Source organism: Symphodus melops (assembly GCF_947650265.1).
Source record: "Symphodus melops genome assembly, chromosome: 16".
NCBI classification, from domain to species: domain Eukaryota; kingdom Metazoa; phylum Chordata; class Actinopteri; order Labriformes; family Labridae; genus Symphodus; species Symphodus melops.
This window is the reverse complement of record NC_136706.1, coordinates 1,842,699-1,860,157: the sequence shown is the minus strand read 5'-3', so window position 1 is coordinate 1,860,157 and position 17,459 is coordinate 1,842,699. Positions and strand designations below refer to the sequence as shown.

General features: G+C 42.3%; 1 protein-coding gene across 2 annotated transcripts; it reads right to left on the bottom strand.

Annotated features, from left to right (window-relative positions):
• Positions 1-568: 568 nt before the first annotated feature.
• ptpn11a (protein tyrosine phosphatase non-receptor type 11a) lies at positions 569-15,766 on the bottom strand. 2 transcript variants are annotated; one of them, XR_013780809.1, is made up of 17 exons: positions 15,456-15,766; positions 13,329-13,451; positions 10,988-11,182; positions 10,591-10,783; positions 9,886-10,005; positions 9,667-9,780; positions 9,470-9,566; positions 9,276-9,373; positions 8,899-9,057; positions 8,098-8,229; positions 7,136-7,290; positions 6,958-7,025; positions 6,422-6,573; positions 6,213-6,331; positions 5,734-5,839; positions 4,553-4,601; positions 569-4,484 (listed from the first exon to the last, which is right to left on the bottom strand). XR_013780809.1 is itself a non-coding variant. In XM_079363938.1 (16 exons), the coding sequence occupies exons 1-15, from the start codon at positions 15,467-15,469 to the stop codon at positions 5,770-5,772; spliced, it is 1,809 nt and encodes a 602-aa protein (XP_079220064.1). In that variant the 5' UTR covers positions 15,470-15,766; the 3' UTR covers positions 569-4,484; positions 5,734-5,769. The 2 variants fall into 2 exon arrangements, 1 of the variants encoding a protein (XP_079220064.1); XM_079363938.1 differs by lacking the exon at positions 4,553-4,601.
• Between the last annotated feature and the right edge of the window lie 1,693 nt (positions 15,767-17,459).

Here is a 17,459-nt window from a genome sequence, read left to right as displayed (position 1 = left end):
GATCACTGTGTGGAGCTTAAAGGTCCCCGAGGATTTTTAATGCAATTAAGACCAAAAAAGCAAAAACAGTTCTGTTGAGGGAGTCAAATAGATGTTGAATAGAATAAATCAGGTGACACAATTTAGTTTAAGCACACCTGTACACTGCAATTCTTAACAATCATATTGGTTAAATTTAATGTAAAAAAAAACAACCTCTTTATACATATTTTCAGTCACAGGGAAATCTATAAAAAAAACTCAAATTAAGGCCTGCATGTTAAAAGAAAAAATAATCTGCCATCATGTCTTGAAATGAGATGTACGATTTGTGCGCTCGCACCGTACAACGATTATTAGGGGACAACCTGAGAGCTCACACTCTGCAGGTTAAACCGAGAGAGAGCATTCACACATGTCCACAGATACGTGTGCATTTCATTTCTCTCCAAAACAAAACAATTTAAAATTCACCTGAGAACTTTGAGTCCGTTAAGACACTAAACTATTTCAACGTTGATGTTCAGTTCATTCAAGCTGAGACCAAGCACATTGTACAAATAAGAAAAAAAAAAAACACAAAAAGGTAATGTATCTTAATGAGGCATGTGTTGCCGTTTATTGTTATTGAGTTTAGTTAACAAGGTTAACTGCTTTGAAAGTCATACAATAAACCTCTTAAGCTTTGAGAGAGGTCCCTCCCTGTGTCACAGAGAGAAAGCTGTAGGAATATACATACAGTATATCTTATTGGCAAGTAGATATGTTTTAGTAGGTACATTCTCCTCTACCAGGTATTCATGTACAATAAACATGTTAAAAATATAGTTTGTTTGCATTGCGATCACCGTTTTTTTTCCTTTTTTTGTTTGTTCAGGTTGAAATTATTCACATTAAAGTGTTACAGGTTCTTGAATGGCGGTGAAACTAAAGAGCACTGTGTTGTTTTATTAATAGCTATCACATACACATAGGCATATGCATAGAAGGCACGTCTATGCATCTAAATTGCTTACATGATTAATGGAAAGCAGTTTTATCATCAGGGAAGAAAACAAAAAAACGAAGTGTACAAGACATACACACATTTGCCCGCACACACACACACATACACACACACACACACACGGGACAGAAAAAGAACAGCACAAACAAGCACTCCACGAAACATTAGACAAAGAATTACATCCGTTTGACGATAAAACTGCATACAGTACAACAAAGTACAGAAGATCTCAAAACTCAGTCAATGGATGGTGTTCACCCGGGAGGAGACGAATCAAAGAACACTTTCCGTGAAGCAGCAGCAGCCGGGTTTTAACAAGAGTCCACCGCTGGGGAGGAAGCAGCCCCCGAGAAAAAAAAAAAAATATATATATATATATACTGATTCCTGATGGTTTTTTAATGCTAAAAGGAAGAGGCGTTTCAATCCTGGATCAGTGGTTAATCCTCAAGGCAAGCGGCACAACCGCTTCTTCCTCTTTTTCTTTTAGTTTTCGTGTCAGCATTGTTACAGTAAGTTCAATTGCAAGATCGCAGTTCCTCAAGGCGTAGTGATGGTCAGCCAGCTGGCAGAAGATGGAAAGGCTTCACAAAAGAAATAATTGCACGTTTGAAATGAAGTGTTCATGAGCGTACTGCAGCTGAATGTCAGGCTGGAGTTTGACATTTTTGGAAATTTGTGCAGAGAGTACGAGAAAATACAGTATCTCACACATGACAACACTTGACAGTCTAGATGTAGCATGCCAACTAGCTTAGCATTAAGACTGGGAACAGAGGGAAAGAGCTAGCATTGCAGTCGAAAGACAACAAAACCTTTGGATAACTATGCAAACATTTCCGTTTGGTACAGATCCAGAGACGGCCAGCATAGTCTTTTTCAGTTGAAATGCTACGCTAGGCTAATTAGCTGCTGGTATTAACTTCATTACCACTATCACATTTGTACATTTTATATGATGCTAAAGCTAGCAGCTAATTAGCTTCACTTAAGGTGAAGTTTTGCGCAACAATTTCTAAATTTTACGTTTCTGTTTTTGTGGAGAAGAAAAAATTTTTTTTCAGTTTCTATGCTAATCCAGGCTAATTGGCTTCTGGTTATAGCTTCATAACTACCACAAAGACATGACATTTATCCGTCTTAAATTAACTTGAATTTTGCCGAGAGATCAAAATAAAGTAATTCCTAGAGTCTTACGGTAACCATTTGAAGAGCAAGGCTAGCTAGTTCAACCTGTTCCAGGCTAAAAGCTAGGTCTAAGATCACCGTCAGCACTGGAAAAAAATAAAAACATGAGTAGTTTCAATGGCGTCAAGTAGCAGATTTAAAGGGAGTTACTGGAACTATTTCTGGCTGGTTAGAAGTGACTTTCTTGAGTTTAGGCATCAAGCTATTCAGTCTTTATGCTAAGCTAATCAGCTATAGCTTTCTCTTACATCTGTCATACTAAGCTAGGCTAATCAGCTGCTTATTGTAGCTTCATATTTAGCACACCAACTTGGGAAAGATATAAATCTCCTCAGCTAACAGCGGAAGGCTAGATGTTTCGGGTCTTCATGCTAAGCTAAGCTAATCAACTGGAGGCAACAGTTTCATATTTAGCATTTATCTGTTTCTCTTCACAATTAACCATTAGGCTTCAGAATCAGTCAAGCTGTTTACAACTGATCCCAGTCCCTAAGCCAAGCTATCTGTCAGAGAAAGCACCTTTACTAGCTAACAGACTTGAGATTGGAGTCCGTCTCTTCAATACAAGATGGTTTTTGATAGCTAGAAGTTCAAGTTGAAGTTGTAGGGAGCTACTGTACATGTTTGAATTATTTCTTGGTGCAGAGACAACAACTTCCTGAAGTCTTGCCTTAGTAGGCTGTTCTGTTTTCAGTCTCTATATTAAGCTAAGCTAATCCTCTATAGCTGTGTAAATACCTCAAATATTTGAGGGCGCTTGGTACTTTCTCATATCGATGGTTGGTTGGACAGGTAGTTTTCTCTGACCAAGAGCAGTGACTTCCTTGAACCTTGCATTTCCCAGAGCTAAGCTAGCTGCTTCCTCCCCCACCCCCCTCATTCTTTGTACTAAGCTATGCTAATCAGTCATTACTTTTAATGAAGAGTGGTTTCTTTCATTTTACAGTTTGTAAATTTAAAAGGCAAATTTCCCAAAATGTCAAGCTTTTCTTTTAAATTGTTTAGTTTGATTAACAGCAACAGGAAAGTAAACCTGTAGAGATTAGTGTAAGTGAATGTGTTTGTATGAACTTCTTAATCAACAGGGTCGACATCTACAACCACAACAGTGACTTTTTACATCGCCAAAGCTGGGAAATATGACTGCTTCATAAAACAGCAAATCTTAAAATTAAGTACAAATGGTGCACAGAATAGTTAATGGCAATACACAAAAGGCAATTGTCTTTAAGGAAAAAAAGAAAAAAATATGACAGAAAAAGTAATATGCGCTTTATAAAAAAAAAAACTTAAAAAAAAAAACAAAGTTTTTTGGGGCAGCTGTGCGTCTGTGGCGATGCCTGCAACCGAGAAACACAACAGACTCCCCTGAAATCTCAACACGTCGTCACACTGACTTTGACGGAGTAGTGCAGGCAAACCAAATCCACACAAAAACCCCGGAGAACACGGTGAATCGAGGCTCGACTGTAGCTGTTAATGCTGCTAAATAAAAGCGCAGCAGTAAGGGCATTCGGCTTGAGCTCAGGAATGGTTAACTAACAAACACTGAACAACGACAAAGGTCATTCACACGCCGAACAGCCTAAAATAAAGTATCTCTACGAGGCACAAAAAAAAAAAAAACCCTTCAGGAATTCATGTTTTTAAGTTTACAAATTATTAGTTAATATTGTTATTACACTACAATGCCAATAGTTCCTCATTCAGAAACATCATTCTATATAACACAGTGAAAACTAGGCAATAATCACTGGAAACTTTGCCCGACTTTAGTCCACAAATAAGGTCTCGTCTCCCTCTGCTTTCAAGGCCGAATAGAGACTTTTAAATGGCTGAGAAATGTGGATTAAATCATTCATGGTTTTGGCACAAGCCTTTTTTCCCCCCAGAAAACCTCTGTCTATAAACATCCTAGATAATCTTCCTTTGGTTAATAAAAAATAAAGAAATAGAAAAAAGAAACGAGAGATGAGCAAAAGGTTAGGTAGGTTTCTGTCCTCTCTGAGGAGAGCGCTCGCTGTTAGCAGCCCTTGTTGGGATGAGATTAACAAAGAGCTGAACTGAACGTGTGTTTTAGTTTCGTGTTAGCTTCTCAAAGGCTCTTCTGATGATCACAGTGGTTTAGATTTCATCTAGAGGGCAAACACGGGTACAGAAGGACCCTGGAGTCTTGTCTCTCTGGTTGTTGTTTTTTTTTTTTTTGTGGAGAGGAGGGGGTGTTTGTGTTGTTTTTTTTGTTCCATGTCATTACGGTCAAGTCTCAGGCGTCAAGGTGTGGCTGGCAAAAACTGTCAGGTATCAAGAAATCCTGAAGGAGACAAAAAGAAAACACTCAGAGTAATGCTTTAAAAACATGGAGCACGTTTCTTGATTTACCTTTTCTGCAGCACAAATATCCTCCCTGTTTTCATGTCTGCAGCTTTCACTGCACAAAAACAAGATTTGGAATATTTCTGGCCTGGTTTTCTTTGTTATTTTGTTGCTTGACTTTGTTGCCTCCTGAGCCGAGACGTTTTTATATTCTTTACCAACTTAGTTTTCTGTAATAGTTTGTGTTTTTTGTTCCTGTGTGTATTGACTTATGTTGGTGCCGTCGTTGTTGTGTGAATAGGACATTTATTAAAAACCTCAGATATCAAACTGAGACCTTATCGACTTCATCTGTTCTATTGTCTTTCTTCTCACCTAAACTGAATGTAAAGCATCCAAGTATTTCTTGTACATGCAATGTTTTAAATAAACCATAAAGGCAGTGCTGTTAAATGCACAGTATGTTAAATCTGCCACCGGGGAGCTTTCAATCAAAACAATAACAAAAGACTACGTCAAGGCTGGCGGGGAATCATGGGAGTGATTCTCTGATGTTTTTATCACAGCAGCACATACAGCAGATGTACGGCAGCTTTCAGAAGCAGCTCACGCTTCCTCATGCAGCGGACTTTGACGTAGCATCCCGTGATTCTACGGCAACAATAGTCATTTTGTGTCTGTCATGGTAGCTCGACATCAGGGATGTAACGATTCACGATACTGGGATCACGATAGGATTCTTTCATGATTTTTTTTTTTACACAATGCGCCTGAAGAAAAATTACAACTAAAAAAAGAATCCTTTAATTTTTAAATGAAAACATCGATGCACCTTTTCATCTCTTAAACTCGTTCTTCCTGCCCTCTGCAGGTAGAAATGAGATGGCGCCGTAGATTAAAAATGGAAACAGTGAAAGATGTTAAACCCTCAACAGAGGTCAGGATCGGTCGGGTTAACAGAGCAGTCTTTTATAATGACACCTGTTTGAATTTCCCTCGGGATCAATAAAGTATCTATCTCTATTTATTTATTTGTCCCTTTGTTTTTATAAGTAACAATCAGGAGACACTACAGCGTGTTGAGTATCACGTGACTGCAATTTATGTTGAGCTTTTATATTTAAGACCGTTAAAACTCCCTTAATGCTTTTAAAGATGTTGAGCCTTTTTTTTAAATCAATCATTTTAAGAAAGAATTAATTTATGGTAAATTGTTTTCAACAGAAGCAGCACCTTATTTTACATACCTGGAAGTGATAGAGCTGTGGTGTCAAAGGTGAATCTCATCTGTAGCTCTTCTGCTGCTGCATCAGGCCGACGTTCTCATACACTCTGGAGCTGTCATCCCTCATCCTGGAAAAAAGCATCAGGTTGACTTTTTTTTTTTAAATCAACCAGATCTATTCTGCTGATACACATGAAACGTTACGATGTCGGACGTTTTTTTAAAAAAGGATACAAATCGGTGGGTGTAGTCCACAAATAACGGTTTAAATGAAAGGTTTCAGGATGGAAATTTCCTGATGCCAGTGTCTGATGAAATAGTTTTAAATAATTGAGACACACATCTAGCGACCTTATTCAATAGCTGTCCCATGCTGAGAGGATCTGATAACCCCAGATTGATTACAATAGATCTCCTTAACATGATTTTTTTTCTCAAGGATCAAAAAAGTGCTCGATATGCAACGTCTAACTTAACTTAATCAATAACAGCGTGACTCACTCTGTGCAGGTGGGAGTAGGAATAGGAGTGCACGGAGGCAAAGGGCTCTGCTCTCCTCCGGTCAGGTCCGACAAAGAGTACTTAATGTTGGTGTACTCGCGTCCTTTAATCTTACTTTTCTGCAGAGAAGAAGGGACGACAGGGAGGTTAGAGAGAGGATCAGGAGAAGAGGAAGAGTAGAGACAGTGGGTTTATAATGTGCTGCACACCTGTTCCTCCTCTATGCGTCTCTGCAGTGTTTCTATGTAATGCTGCACAGCCATGTAGATGAACCTGTACTGAGCCTCCGTCTGCACCATCCCAGAGCGCTGAGAGCGGACCATCTGGATGGTCTTTGGCACGTCGATGTCGCAGTCCACCCCTGACAATGAAGACAATATTTCACATGATTAAAAACATCAGAGTATGTATGTACTATTTTTAAATTTCATATATACTCTATTAACCCCCGAGGTTTCAGTGCCTTGCTCAAGGGCACCTCGGCTCAAGAAGGGCACCCCTCCAGCTTCCAGACCAACTTCTATATTTTGGTCCATGTCAGGACTTGTACCGGTTCCCAACCTAAACCCCTACTGAGCTACTCTTTAGAGCCGCCCCTTATCGTGACAGCTGCAACCCTGGTTGAAGACGTATTTCCACAAATCTTTCGCTTCATGGCACATACAGTGCTGAGGTTGATGAGTACACAGACCATGGTCTAGATTCTTTCTGGATATAACACACTTGAAATGAGGAGCAGACTCACCTTTTTCTCTGATCACGTCTATCAGGATGTCGATGACTATAAACGTTCCTGTCCGCCCGATCCCTGCACTGAAGAACACGTGACACAGTTTCGGAGTGAACTCGTCTCCTCCATGTTCAACGATGTGTGTTTCATTTATTGTTCTTCATGATAGTGTTTCCAGTGTGTGTGTGTTTACCTGCAGTGTACCGCTATAGGTCCAGCGTCCAGGATGCTCTCCTGTTTCAGGTTGACCTCCTCCAGGAAGTCGAGGACACCGCCGGGGTCTGTGGGGACTCCGTGGTCAGGCCAGGCCCTGAAGTGGTACTGCCACACTGTGCGTTCTGTGTTGCCCTGTGTACATATGCAGATTTGTGTTCCGGTTAATAACTCGCATGAAGACACTAAAAACCAGTCATGTGTTGGTCCTTTTTTTTTTTTTTTTTTTTTAATATTGGCGACTTCCCTCCTCCGTCTTTGGCTCTCAGCCTGAAAGCTTATTGCTTGTAAAAATAGATCTCCATATCTTATATGAAAAAATGCTCAGTGGGTTCTGTACCTTTAAAAAAAGACGACTCAGACGATATATTTACAGCATTTGTTGGAGACTATTTTCAGCTACAGATGAATCCACATTTGATTCCTTAGTGTGTGTGTGTGTGTGTGTGTGTGTGTGTGTGTGTGTGTGATCTCTGTGTCTGAGAGTCCAGTAGAGGATGAACAAATATTATTGAACTAATATTCACTTCTTAGCTTACGTTACAGTGGGACACTGCAATGATACATCAGCGTCTAATAAAAGAGTTTGTCCTGAGTCTACTCGCTGCCTTTTTGGATTTCATTTAAGTGTCTTTATATCATGCACAATTTATGTGCATTGTGGAGCTAAACATTAGCATGCTAACACGACAACACAGGCCTCAGGTGACTGCAGCTCGTCACTTTATGATGCTTAATTACAGCGCGCTCTAATTCATGACTCCTCTGCGAGTGGAAAGGTGGATGGAGGGGGCGTGGCCAAATAGCAGTTTGTTTTGGTTTCATGCTGGAGCACAAGGGCGACATCTACTGGATCCGATATGACGATCTGCTGTCTTTTAACATGTTTATATAACAGCACTCCCTTTCATTTAAATGAATACACAAACTGAAACGGCTTACCTGGCCAACTTTGGACAGTTTGAGTTCTCTTAAGATGTAGTCGTGTGCAGCCGTCTCTTTGACGTTTCGAACGCGCATCGCTCCGTACTCCTTCAGAGCCGACATGTCGGGCCAGTACTTCACACACTTACTCTGATCGGACACAGAAACAGTCACACTCGTTAAAAAAAACAAAAAAAAAACACCTGCAAACATTTTTCTAAACAAGACCAACATGACCAATAATGTTCAAACACTTTTGTACCCACCCAGCCCCCCGCTCATTACCTCATTTTGCCGTATCGATAATGAGCCTGAAACAAACAGTTTACAATCCAAAAAGGACCAGCTGACGAAAACACACTCAAATATTTGCGAGCTAGCTTGGAGTGTTGCGACTATCTTGTGTTCCCTGTGACTCTGTCCTGAATCGCGTCCTCGTTACTTTGACCACGACATAACGGTCTTCATGTACGGAAACGTTTAGTTTATAATTTCGTGGACAATTCCCTTTTACATGAGAAGCAGCAGCTTTAGCCTTTGCGGCTAATTTCCAGCTCTAGTCCCCGGCCAGTTCTGAATCGGCAACCTAAAGTGCATAATAAAAAAAATGCATGCAATAGTCAAGTTATGATGAGAGCGCCCTCTGCTGGATCGCACTGCAAACTGAACATTTTGAAAGAGTCACAGCTCCAGTGTGAACTTTTCATCCAGGTTAAAATGAAACTTGAAATAAACAGTGAGTCATACTGCAGGGACTGTTTGTTGTGGTTTATTTGTCTGTGCTTGTTTTCAGTATTTGTCGCACACGTCACTGCTCACCTTTCCCCTCTCCACCTCCTTGGTGGTCATGACGATGACTCGAGAGTTCTCCTGAAACACCATCCTCCAGAAGTCACTGATGGTGTTCTGCAGACAGCCCTGAGTCGCGATGTAGCTCTTCTTCGCCTTGGTGCTGTTGCACTTCTGGTCCAGCTCCGGCTGAGCGCACAGACGGGACGGGGAGGACGAGAGAGAGAGAGAGAGAGAGAGACACACGGCTGTGACAGTAGGCTGAATACTCCGTACCATCAGAAATAAATGCAGCACAAACACAAGAAAAGCACAAAGTTAACCATTATAGCTCGACATCTATAGATATTCATGAATACAGAATTAATCGTGTGTGTGTGTGTTCCCAGAGGATGAAGTGAGTTTACCATGACAGCGGATACTACCGTGATGATATTGGCGTTGATGTAATCAGAGCCAGGCTCATTTGGGTCCCTGTCACACAGGACCACACGAGTGTGGTCGACTGCAAACACAAACAGAAACAAATATGATGGGGTGAAGCTTGTGAAGGGGAACTTTTAGCTTTGTCGTAGTGAAAGAAGGTTTTTTTTTTTCTCACAAGGCAGAATGTTCTTGTATCTGTTCTTGTTCTTGTTCTCTGCTCTCTGGCCCTCTTTTCGGCTGTAGAGCAGTTTGCACTCTTGCTGCTGCAACGTCTGGAAGGCAGGGGGGAGAGGATCCGATTTAAACGCAGTTTTTTAGAGGAATAGCAAACACAGCACCCAGGACAGGTCACCTGCTGAATATCACGCTCACCTCAAACTCCTCCCAGAAGCCCTGCTTAACCTTGTCTGTGGCCTCGGCGAGCTTACTGAGCTCTCGAACTCGACTTTCGATCTCTGCGGCGTTAATACGAGTAGTGTTGAGAGGCTGCGGGGAGGAGAAACAGGAAGTCAACGAAAGAGCCAAAATCAGGAGGAGAACTTTATTAGCTTACATGAAACAAGAGTGAATATTTGACGGGAGGGAGGAGACCTGTTTGAGCTGCAGCACGGTGCCCAGAGTCTCCACCATGGGGTTCTTCTTGTAGTGCTCGACCAAATCTGTGAGGGAGTCGAACTTCTCTCCTCCGCCAACGTCGTACTTCAGGTCATGCTGAGAGGAGAGAAACAAAAAGAAGTCCCAGACACGTTGGTGCAACAGGTCAGTTATCAAGAGAGAAGAAGGTTTCTACCCTTTACAAAGAGCCTGCTGCTTTTTATATAAGAAGGTATTTTTGATGTGTGAGTGTGTCGAAATAAACAATAATAATTGTAGATCAGTCATAGAATAAGAAAACTGAAAACACGCTTCAGCCCTTCAGAGTCCGGCCGGCAGCAGGAGGAGAACTGGTCTGGTGCCAGCCTGTCGACCTCCTGCTTCCATTTATTTAATGATACCGACGTTTAAAAGTCATTATGTGTTAACATGACGGGAAATCAATATCAGCCACATTGTCACACAGCTGCACTCGCCCACAAAAACCTGCGGGGAAACGAGGACATTTCTCCTGCTGCCGCCGTCTCACATGACGGAAGCAACGGATATTATGAACGTATTTGATTTTGAAAAACAAACAAAAAAAAAATCTGCAGAAACCTCAACAAATCGTTGCACACCTTCAGGAAAATTCAGAGCGTGCACTACAGATCAAAAGATGCACACAGAGGACGTGTTGTGGGCGGGGCCAGAGGCGTTTACCTGGCAGCGGATCATGACGTGGGTGACTTTAGGTTTGCTGTCACTGCTGTCCGTCTTGTCGTCTCCCGTGCGGACCGACAGGACGAAATCCCCCGGGTGACTCTGACTCTCTCTCACCAGGAAGCTGCCGTTCTTCCCTTTCTCCGTCAGCAGCTTCTCGGCTTCCCGTCCCGACAAGTGGCCGTGGAACCACCTGGCAACGAGTACCACAAAACACGTCACATCTTTAACGAGCAGCTGAGGGTGAAACTGTCGAAGAATCTAAAAGGGGAAAGTCGTTTTGACTGTCGTGGATGTTCGGCACTAACTTCACAAAACTCAAAACTTGAATAGAGAAAAGTTTGCAGTCAGAAATAAATGGAAGTTCAAACAGGTCACACGCAGCATGGCCCCTCACCTCTCAGAGGTGGGGTCCGCACAGTTGAGCGGATACTTGAGCTCGATGACGTCTCCGTTTTTCTCCTTCAGCTGCCCGTGATGCTCCATGTAATACTGCACCAGCTCAGCCAGCGTGGCGAACTTCTCCCCGCCGTACAGGTCGTAGTAGTCTCCCGTGTTCTGGATCTTGATGTGGGTGACCGCTCCATTTCGCCTGCGGAGACAAAACAACGAGTTAGGAATACGATGACTTAAGAGACACGAACCCAGTACCCCGTGTGGGTGGGCCAGTAACCCGTGTGGGTGGACCAGTACCCCGTGTGGGTGGGCCAGTACCCTGTGTGGGTGGGCCAGTACCCTGTGTGGGTGGGCCAGTACCCCGTGTGGGTGGGCCAGTACCCCGTGTGGGTGGGCCAGTACCCCGTGTGGGTGGGCCCGTGTGGGTGGACCAGTACCCCGTGTGGGTGGGCCAGTACCCCGTGTGGGTGGGCCAGTACCCCGTGTGGGTGGGCCAGTACCCCGTGTGGGTGGGCCCGTGTGGGTGGACCAGTACCCCGTGTGGGTGGGCCAGTACCCCGTGTGGGTGGGCCAGTACCCCATGTGGGTGGGCCTGTACCCCGTGTGGGTGGGCCCGTACCCCGTGTGGGTGGGCCAGTACCTTGTATGGGTGGGCCAGTACCCCATGTGGGTGGACCAGTACCTCATGTGGGTGGACCAGTACCCTGTGTGGGTGGGCCAGTACCCTGTGTGGGTGGACCAGTACCTCATGTGGGTGGACCAGTACCTCATGTGGGTGGACCAGTACCCCATGTGGGTGGGCCAGTACCCCATGCGGGTGGACCAGTACCCCGTGTGGGCGGGCCAGTACCCCATGTGGGATAGAGCGATAGCTGGAGTGGTGCTAGACCACTCTTTGAGCACTGCCGGCGTGCCCTTGAGAACCAAATCTATCCGCCCCGTTCACTTAAACATTTGACTTACAGCATGTCATCATTTCAAATCTATAACCTCTGTACCTGAGACGTGCCAACTGACCACTAAGCCACCGGAAACTATTCTTGACAGACTATGTGATGCAGAACCAGCAGAAGGCCGTGTGTGCTTCCTGCTGACCACGTGACATCACTTCATATATTCTAACAGTCATCTGTGTGAGGAAGCAGCAAGGTGCGTTCTTTTAGCGAGTCTCACTGGAGCCAAACCCTCGGAGAAAACATCTTTGTCCTTCAGGCTCGTTGGTTTATTTGATCTGCTGACGTGACAGAAAGCACGACATGCTGAGCTTCTGAACTGGGACAGAATCAATCGAACTGAAGCCGTCCTTTTAGACTCCGACACTTCTCATTTCAGAGTGCAACGTGTTGGGATTAAAACGAGCACATTTATAGTTTAACAAAGAGTCCCATGATGCACCACTAAGAACAACGTCGTCATCTCTATTAATAGCAGGAGGTGGGAGACAAAGAGAGACAGGGGAATACATTCAAAACAAAGCAGGGGAACGGCAGCGACATGAACCGTCTGATAATGTGACACAAAGCAGATAGACGGTTAAACTGTGTTGAGTCATCGTCCGTGACCACCATTACATCGGAAAATACCAACAAAAAAAAGCAGAACTTGTTGGTGATGTGGAGCACTGTAACTGAAAAGGACTTCTGTAAAAGTTGAGCAGAGAGAGAGAGAGTGTGGGCGAGCGAGAGAGAGAGGGAGAGACGGGTGCTGGTTTGACCCGGCAGGGAGGGAAGAGTCTCCCCGTGGAAACGTCTCCGCACGAGGAGCGTGACTTGTTTTGTTTCCACAGGAAGTAAACACGGTGCCAGAGAGACTGAACGCCTGTTACCAAAATAACATCAGCTGAACGGACTTAATGATAACTCATCTGAATAATTTATGACACGTCGCCCCCCGAGATAAAACCACTGACTTCTTTTTCTTCTCTAATAGTGAAAAGGTTGTTTGGATGCTGCTGGTTTGAACCATCTCTGAGCACACACGCAGCCTTGAGATGGAGCTCTATTCACTGCAGGGGAACTATTTTTATCCTCATTATTCCGACGTCAATAAGCTGTGTGAATATTTCAGCGCATTTCAAGCTGCATGTATTGATTTGTGAGGCACTCTGCGGGAAGCAGAACAGGCTGGAAACATTCACCGACAGCTCGGATTACGGCTGCAACCGGGGATTCAAAAATCACTGCTGATTTTTTTCTTTTTCTTTCTCATCTCAAAAAATAAAAAGTTAAAGATCACAGACGAGTAAAAGAAGGAAGGAAAGCTTCATATTTGAGGAGCCGGTGATGGTTACCTATGTTTTCCGTCTGTGTTGCTGTGGTATGGATAAGTTCAGTCCTACTCACCGCACTGACAGGGTGAAGTCTCCTGGGTTACTCTTACTGGGTCGGGCCAAAAAGCTTCCATCCACGCCGCGAGTCAGCAGCAGGTTTTCTGCCTCCACGCCTGTGATGTTGGGGTGAAACCACCTGCAAGAGACACAAAAACATGATTGGCCTCATTGTGCCCCGTTTACGATACACAGCGAATCCCATTTACTGTGCATCACTTTATACCAGTGCACCCCCCCCCCCAATGTACTCCATAATGACTTTTATTCACTGCTCGATGCTTTAACAGCAACACAGAGACTTACAGTAACGCAACAAAAAAGCACTGTGCATGTTGACGACGCTCTGTGAAAACAATCCCACAATGCACCACTGTGTCTTTGTCTTTATGGACTTGTAGCAAGAAGAGAAAGCACAGAACACACACACAAACTCATTCTATTACAACAACTTCTGGACTTGTTGATGCCACGGTACGCTGCGTTATCTTACTGAACGATTGTAAGCAAAAGTCACAAAGTTACTGAAACTCACAAAATAAAGACTAAACTAACACACCAGCTTTGGAAACTAAGAAGAGTAGATGTGTGTTGCCTTTTGCACAGGTAGACTACAGTACAGGTGTATCAGACTTTTTGTTTAAAAAGTAAATCGAAGATAAAAGGATAAGAGAGCAGAAAAAAAGTAAATACAAGAACACGAGGATCGTCATCTCGTCTTGGCCTCTTTTTTTTTTTTTTTTAATCCCTCGCTCTAATCACAAAACTAAAGGTGATCAGATCATGCCTTCGCTTTTTTCTTTGTGCTCAACTCCCAAAAACCTTCAGATCTGCAGAATCGTTTCACATTTTCAAGAAGCATTTCAAAACTCACCAGCACAGACGAGCCTTCGTGTAACCTAGTGATCCTTCCCTGTGCCTACGTTTGTGCATGTATGTTCTCCTGTTATTAATTTGGCCTTGTTCGATCCATTTCTCTCACTGTACAGCTTGTTTGACTGTTTCCATAAGTGAAGCGCCTCGTAGTCAAGTGTTTTAAAAGTGCTGTATAAAAAGGAGACTCTGACTATGTTTGCATGCACAACATTTTCCTATTAAGGGTCCATATTCTGGTTAAGGAAATATTCTGTAAAAAAGGTGTTGACATGCTCTGCAGAGTGCTGAGTTACTGGAATATTCCCGTTTACGTGATAATCAGCAGATTAAGAATAAACCGTTGAAGTGTCATGACAAAAAGTCATCGAGGGGTGTAAACAAATACTTGAAGCAGCACATCATTCTTTTAACTCTGCAGCACTTGGAGATTCTCTACAAATAAAACGCATTATTATTATTATAATTATTATTATTTTTCTGACTGACGTGTATACATGACCTAGCATTCAGGTTGATGCAGCCGGAGATCTTATTCTGTTTTGTTAATAAATCGGGAAATGAGCTTATTATTAAAGTTAATACAGCTAAACAGGAAATAAAAAATAAATGTAAAAACGTTTAAAAACTATTACAACTTTATTGTAGAAAATAGTTGATTGCAATTGGTAATATATATCATTAAGTTACCTAAACATTGATAGTTTATGTTTTGTTTACTGATTTTTGTTGTTGTTTTTTGTCTTTGGGTATTTAGAAAAAGCGCTATATTAAAACGAATGTATTATTATTATTATTATTATTATTACATAAAAAGCTAACATAAGTATGGACAGAGTTTTATTTTGACTAGTTTCACATTAGAGTTGAAAGTTGAAGTATCATGCCTCTCTCTGACTCTGGAGAGTGATTTGAAATTTTGCAGCATCAGCTCTTTTTTTTTTCTCTCTCTCTTTTCTCTGCCATTCAAAGCTGACCTGATACAGAGCTGTATCCTCCATGTTTGTCTTCCTCTTCCCCCCTACACACACACTGCAGTTGGTTTCTTTGACGTTAATGTGAGCAGTAATGTGTCAGTGATTGCAAACATAAACGTCTCCTACCGGTGTGTTTAAAATCAAGCTAGCTTTTCCACTAGCATCACTTTCCCCTCCAAACAGAAACTTCACGACACTCAGCGCCTGTTTACAGTCACACCTTCAGCCCAAACACACAGCTGACTTTAGTTCAAGTCAGCAGGCTCGGCTAACACATTGTTTGCCCCTCTTACCTCCGAGATGTCATGTTGTTTTTTTGGTCGTCGCTCACTTCCTCGCTGGCAGTTAGCTTTAAGCTACAATTAGTTCAGCTAACGTTTCCAAACCGTTTCCGCGTCGATCACAGGGTAAAGTGCTTCATCGGCTCGGACCCGGTCAAAACGGCCACCGAAATCTGGGCATCGAGAGGAAATGTTTTTTTTAGGATCAGACGTTGCGAAAAAAAAAAAAAAAAAACTTCGTTAGGCCTCAGCAGCCCCGGAGACTTCAGAGCGAGTCGATTATTTGACGTCACCGAACATGCGACAAAACAGAAGGGTGCGCGCGTGCGCGGTAGCGAGGTGCCGTTCATACATGAGTCGGTTCATCGAAACGATTCTGTTATGTGATCGAAGGGGAATCGATTATTTTTTAGCTCTTTTTTTGGTGTGTGTTTAAAAGGGTGATTAACAAAATAATATAATGTGAAATACAAAGTAGTAAATCACTAAAAAGTTCCTAAATATAAAAGCTAAGAATACAATAATATGTAGACCAGGATTTAACTTAAACATTCCAACTAGTCCAAAAAAAGCGAGGAATTAACTGTGACATTTGTAAGTCAAGTAAAGTGCTCTGACAAAGGTACAAAGAAAATCTATCATCTGTAGAAGTATGTAAGTCTGTAAAAAATTCAACCAATATCTGCCACGAGGTACCAGTCACACGCCTCCCTGTTTCCCTTCTTGGGCCTACTTTTCCCCAAATTTTTCTGCACAAACTGACGCATAGTGTCCAAAATAACTATATAGCAACAGCAGGCGAGAATGATTTAATCTCTCCTCCTATCATAAAGAAACATTGGCAGAAATATCTGTGGACTTTCAACTGACTGGAAATATTGGTTGTGATTTAGCTTTGTTATGATAAGCTTGTGGTTATTGGTGATGCTGAGTGTGAGAGCGCAAGTCTTTCACGTTTTAACTCGTAGGCTACAGTGTGAGCTGACATTCTGCCATGACTTTTCTACAATCGCACAGTGTGCTCTTGGCATATACCAAACATAATGTTTGAGAAACTAAAAACTGTATGCAATAACTAAATGTAACTCAGCCTCTTTTGCAATACCTTTTTGTTTACATCACCTGATCCACTACTAATAGAGTCGGATCTCATTGCTGAGCTGAGCCAAATAACTTTCCTCACTGAAAAGAGGTGAAATTCCCATTTAGACTTTTTTTTTATATGCATTCTTTTTATACGCTTCACCTCCTTCAGATAAACTACAGAGCTCGGCCAACCCGGGGAAATGTGTGACAGTGGTGGGAAGATTGCTGTCTTTTCTCTTTCACAGTTTTTTGTCAAGAATCAAGCAGCACAAGCACAGAAAGCAGTACAGAGTGTCCGGTCGATGTTCGAGAGGACGCCGCGTTCACATTAAAGCGAAACTCTCCAACAGCCAATCACCGCAGAGACCGCGCGTTACGTCATCACTTATTTATACCAACAAAAAAAGTCGATTTTGATTATTTTTATTCTTTATGCTTGAGTCACGTTTTCACTGAGAGTTTCAATAACTTAACACGTTTTTATTTATTTATTTTTTGTGTATGTTTTCCTGTTTTTACTTGTTGCATTTGTGAAGCACCTTGTAACAAATTGTTATAAAAGTGCCATATAAATAAATACTTACTTACCGACTGACTGACTGACTTATTTACTTACTTACTTTGACTTTGCTTGAGTTTAAATTTACAGAATATTTTTGATCTATAATAACGACTCTGCTCTTTATCTTTTGCATATTAAAATTATTGTTTTCTCTCAACTTATGATTTGTAAACTATTTCTTAATCATGTTATTTGTATTATGACGTGTGCACAGCAAAATCGGCAGTGTTAATTCAACACCTAGAGTTGAATTTAACACTTCCAAAGTGTCTGTATTGAGTCAACACAGGTCAGTGTTGATTTTCCACTACAGAGTTAAAATATTACACCATTTAGACATGTATTTTTAAAACGAGTTGCCGTCATCA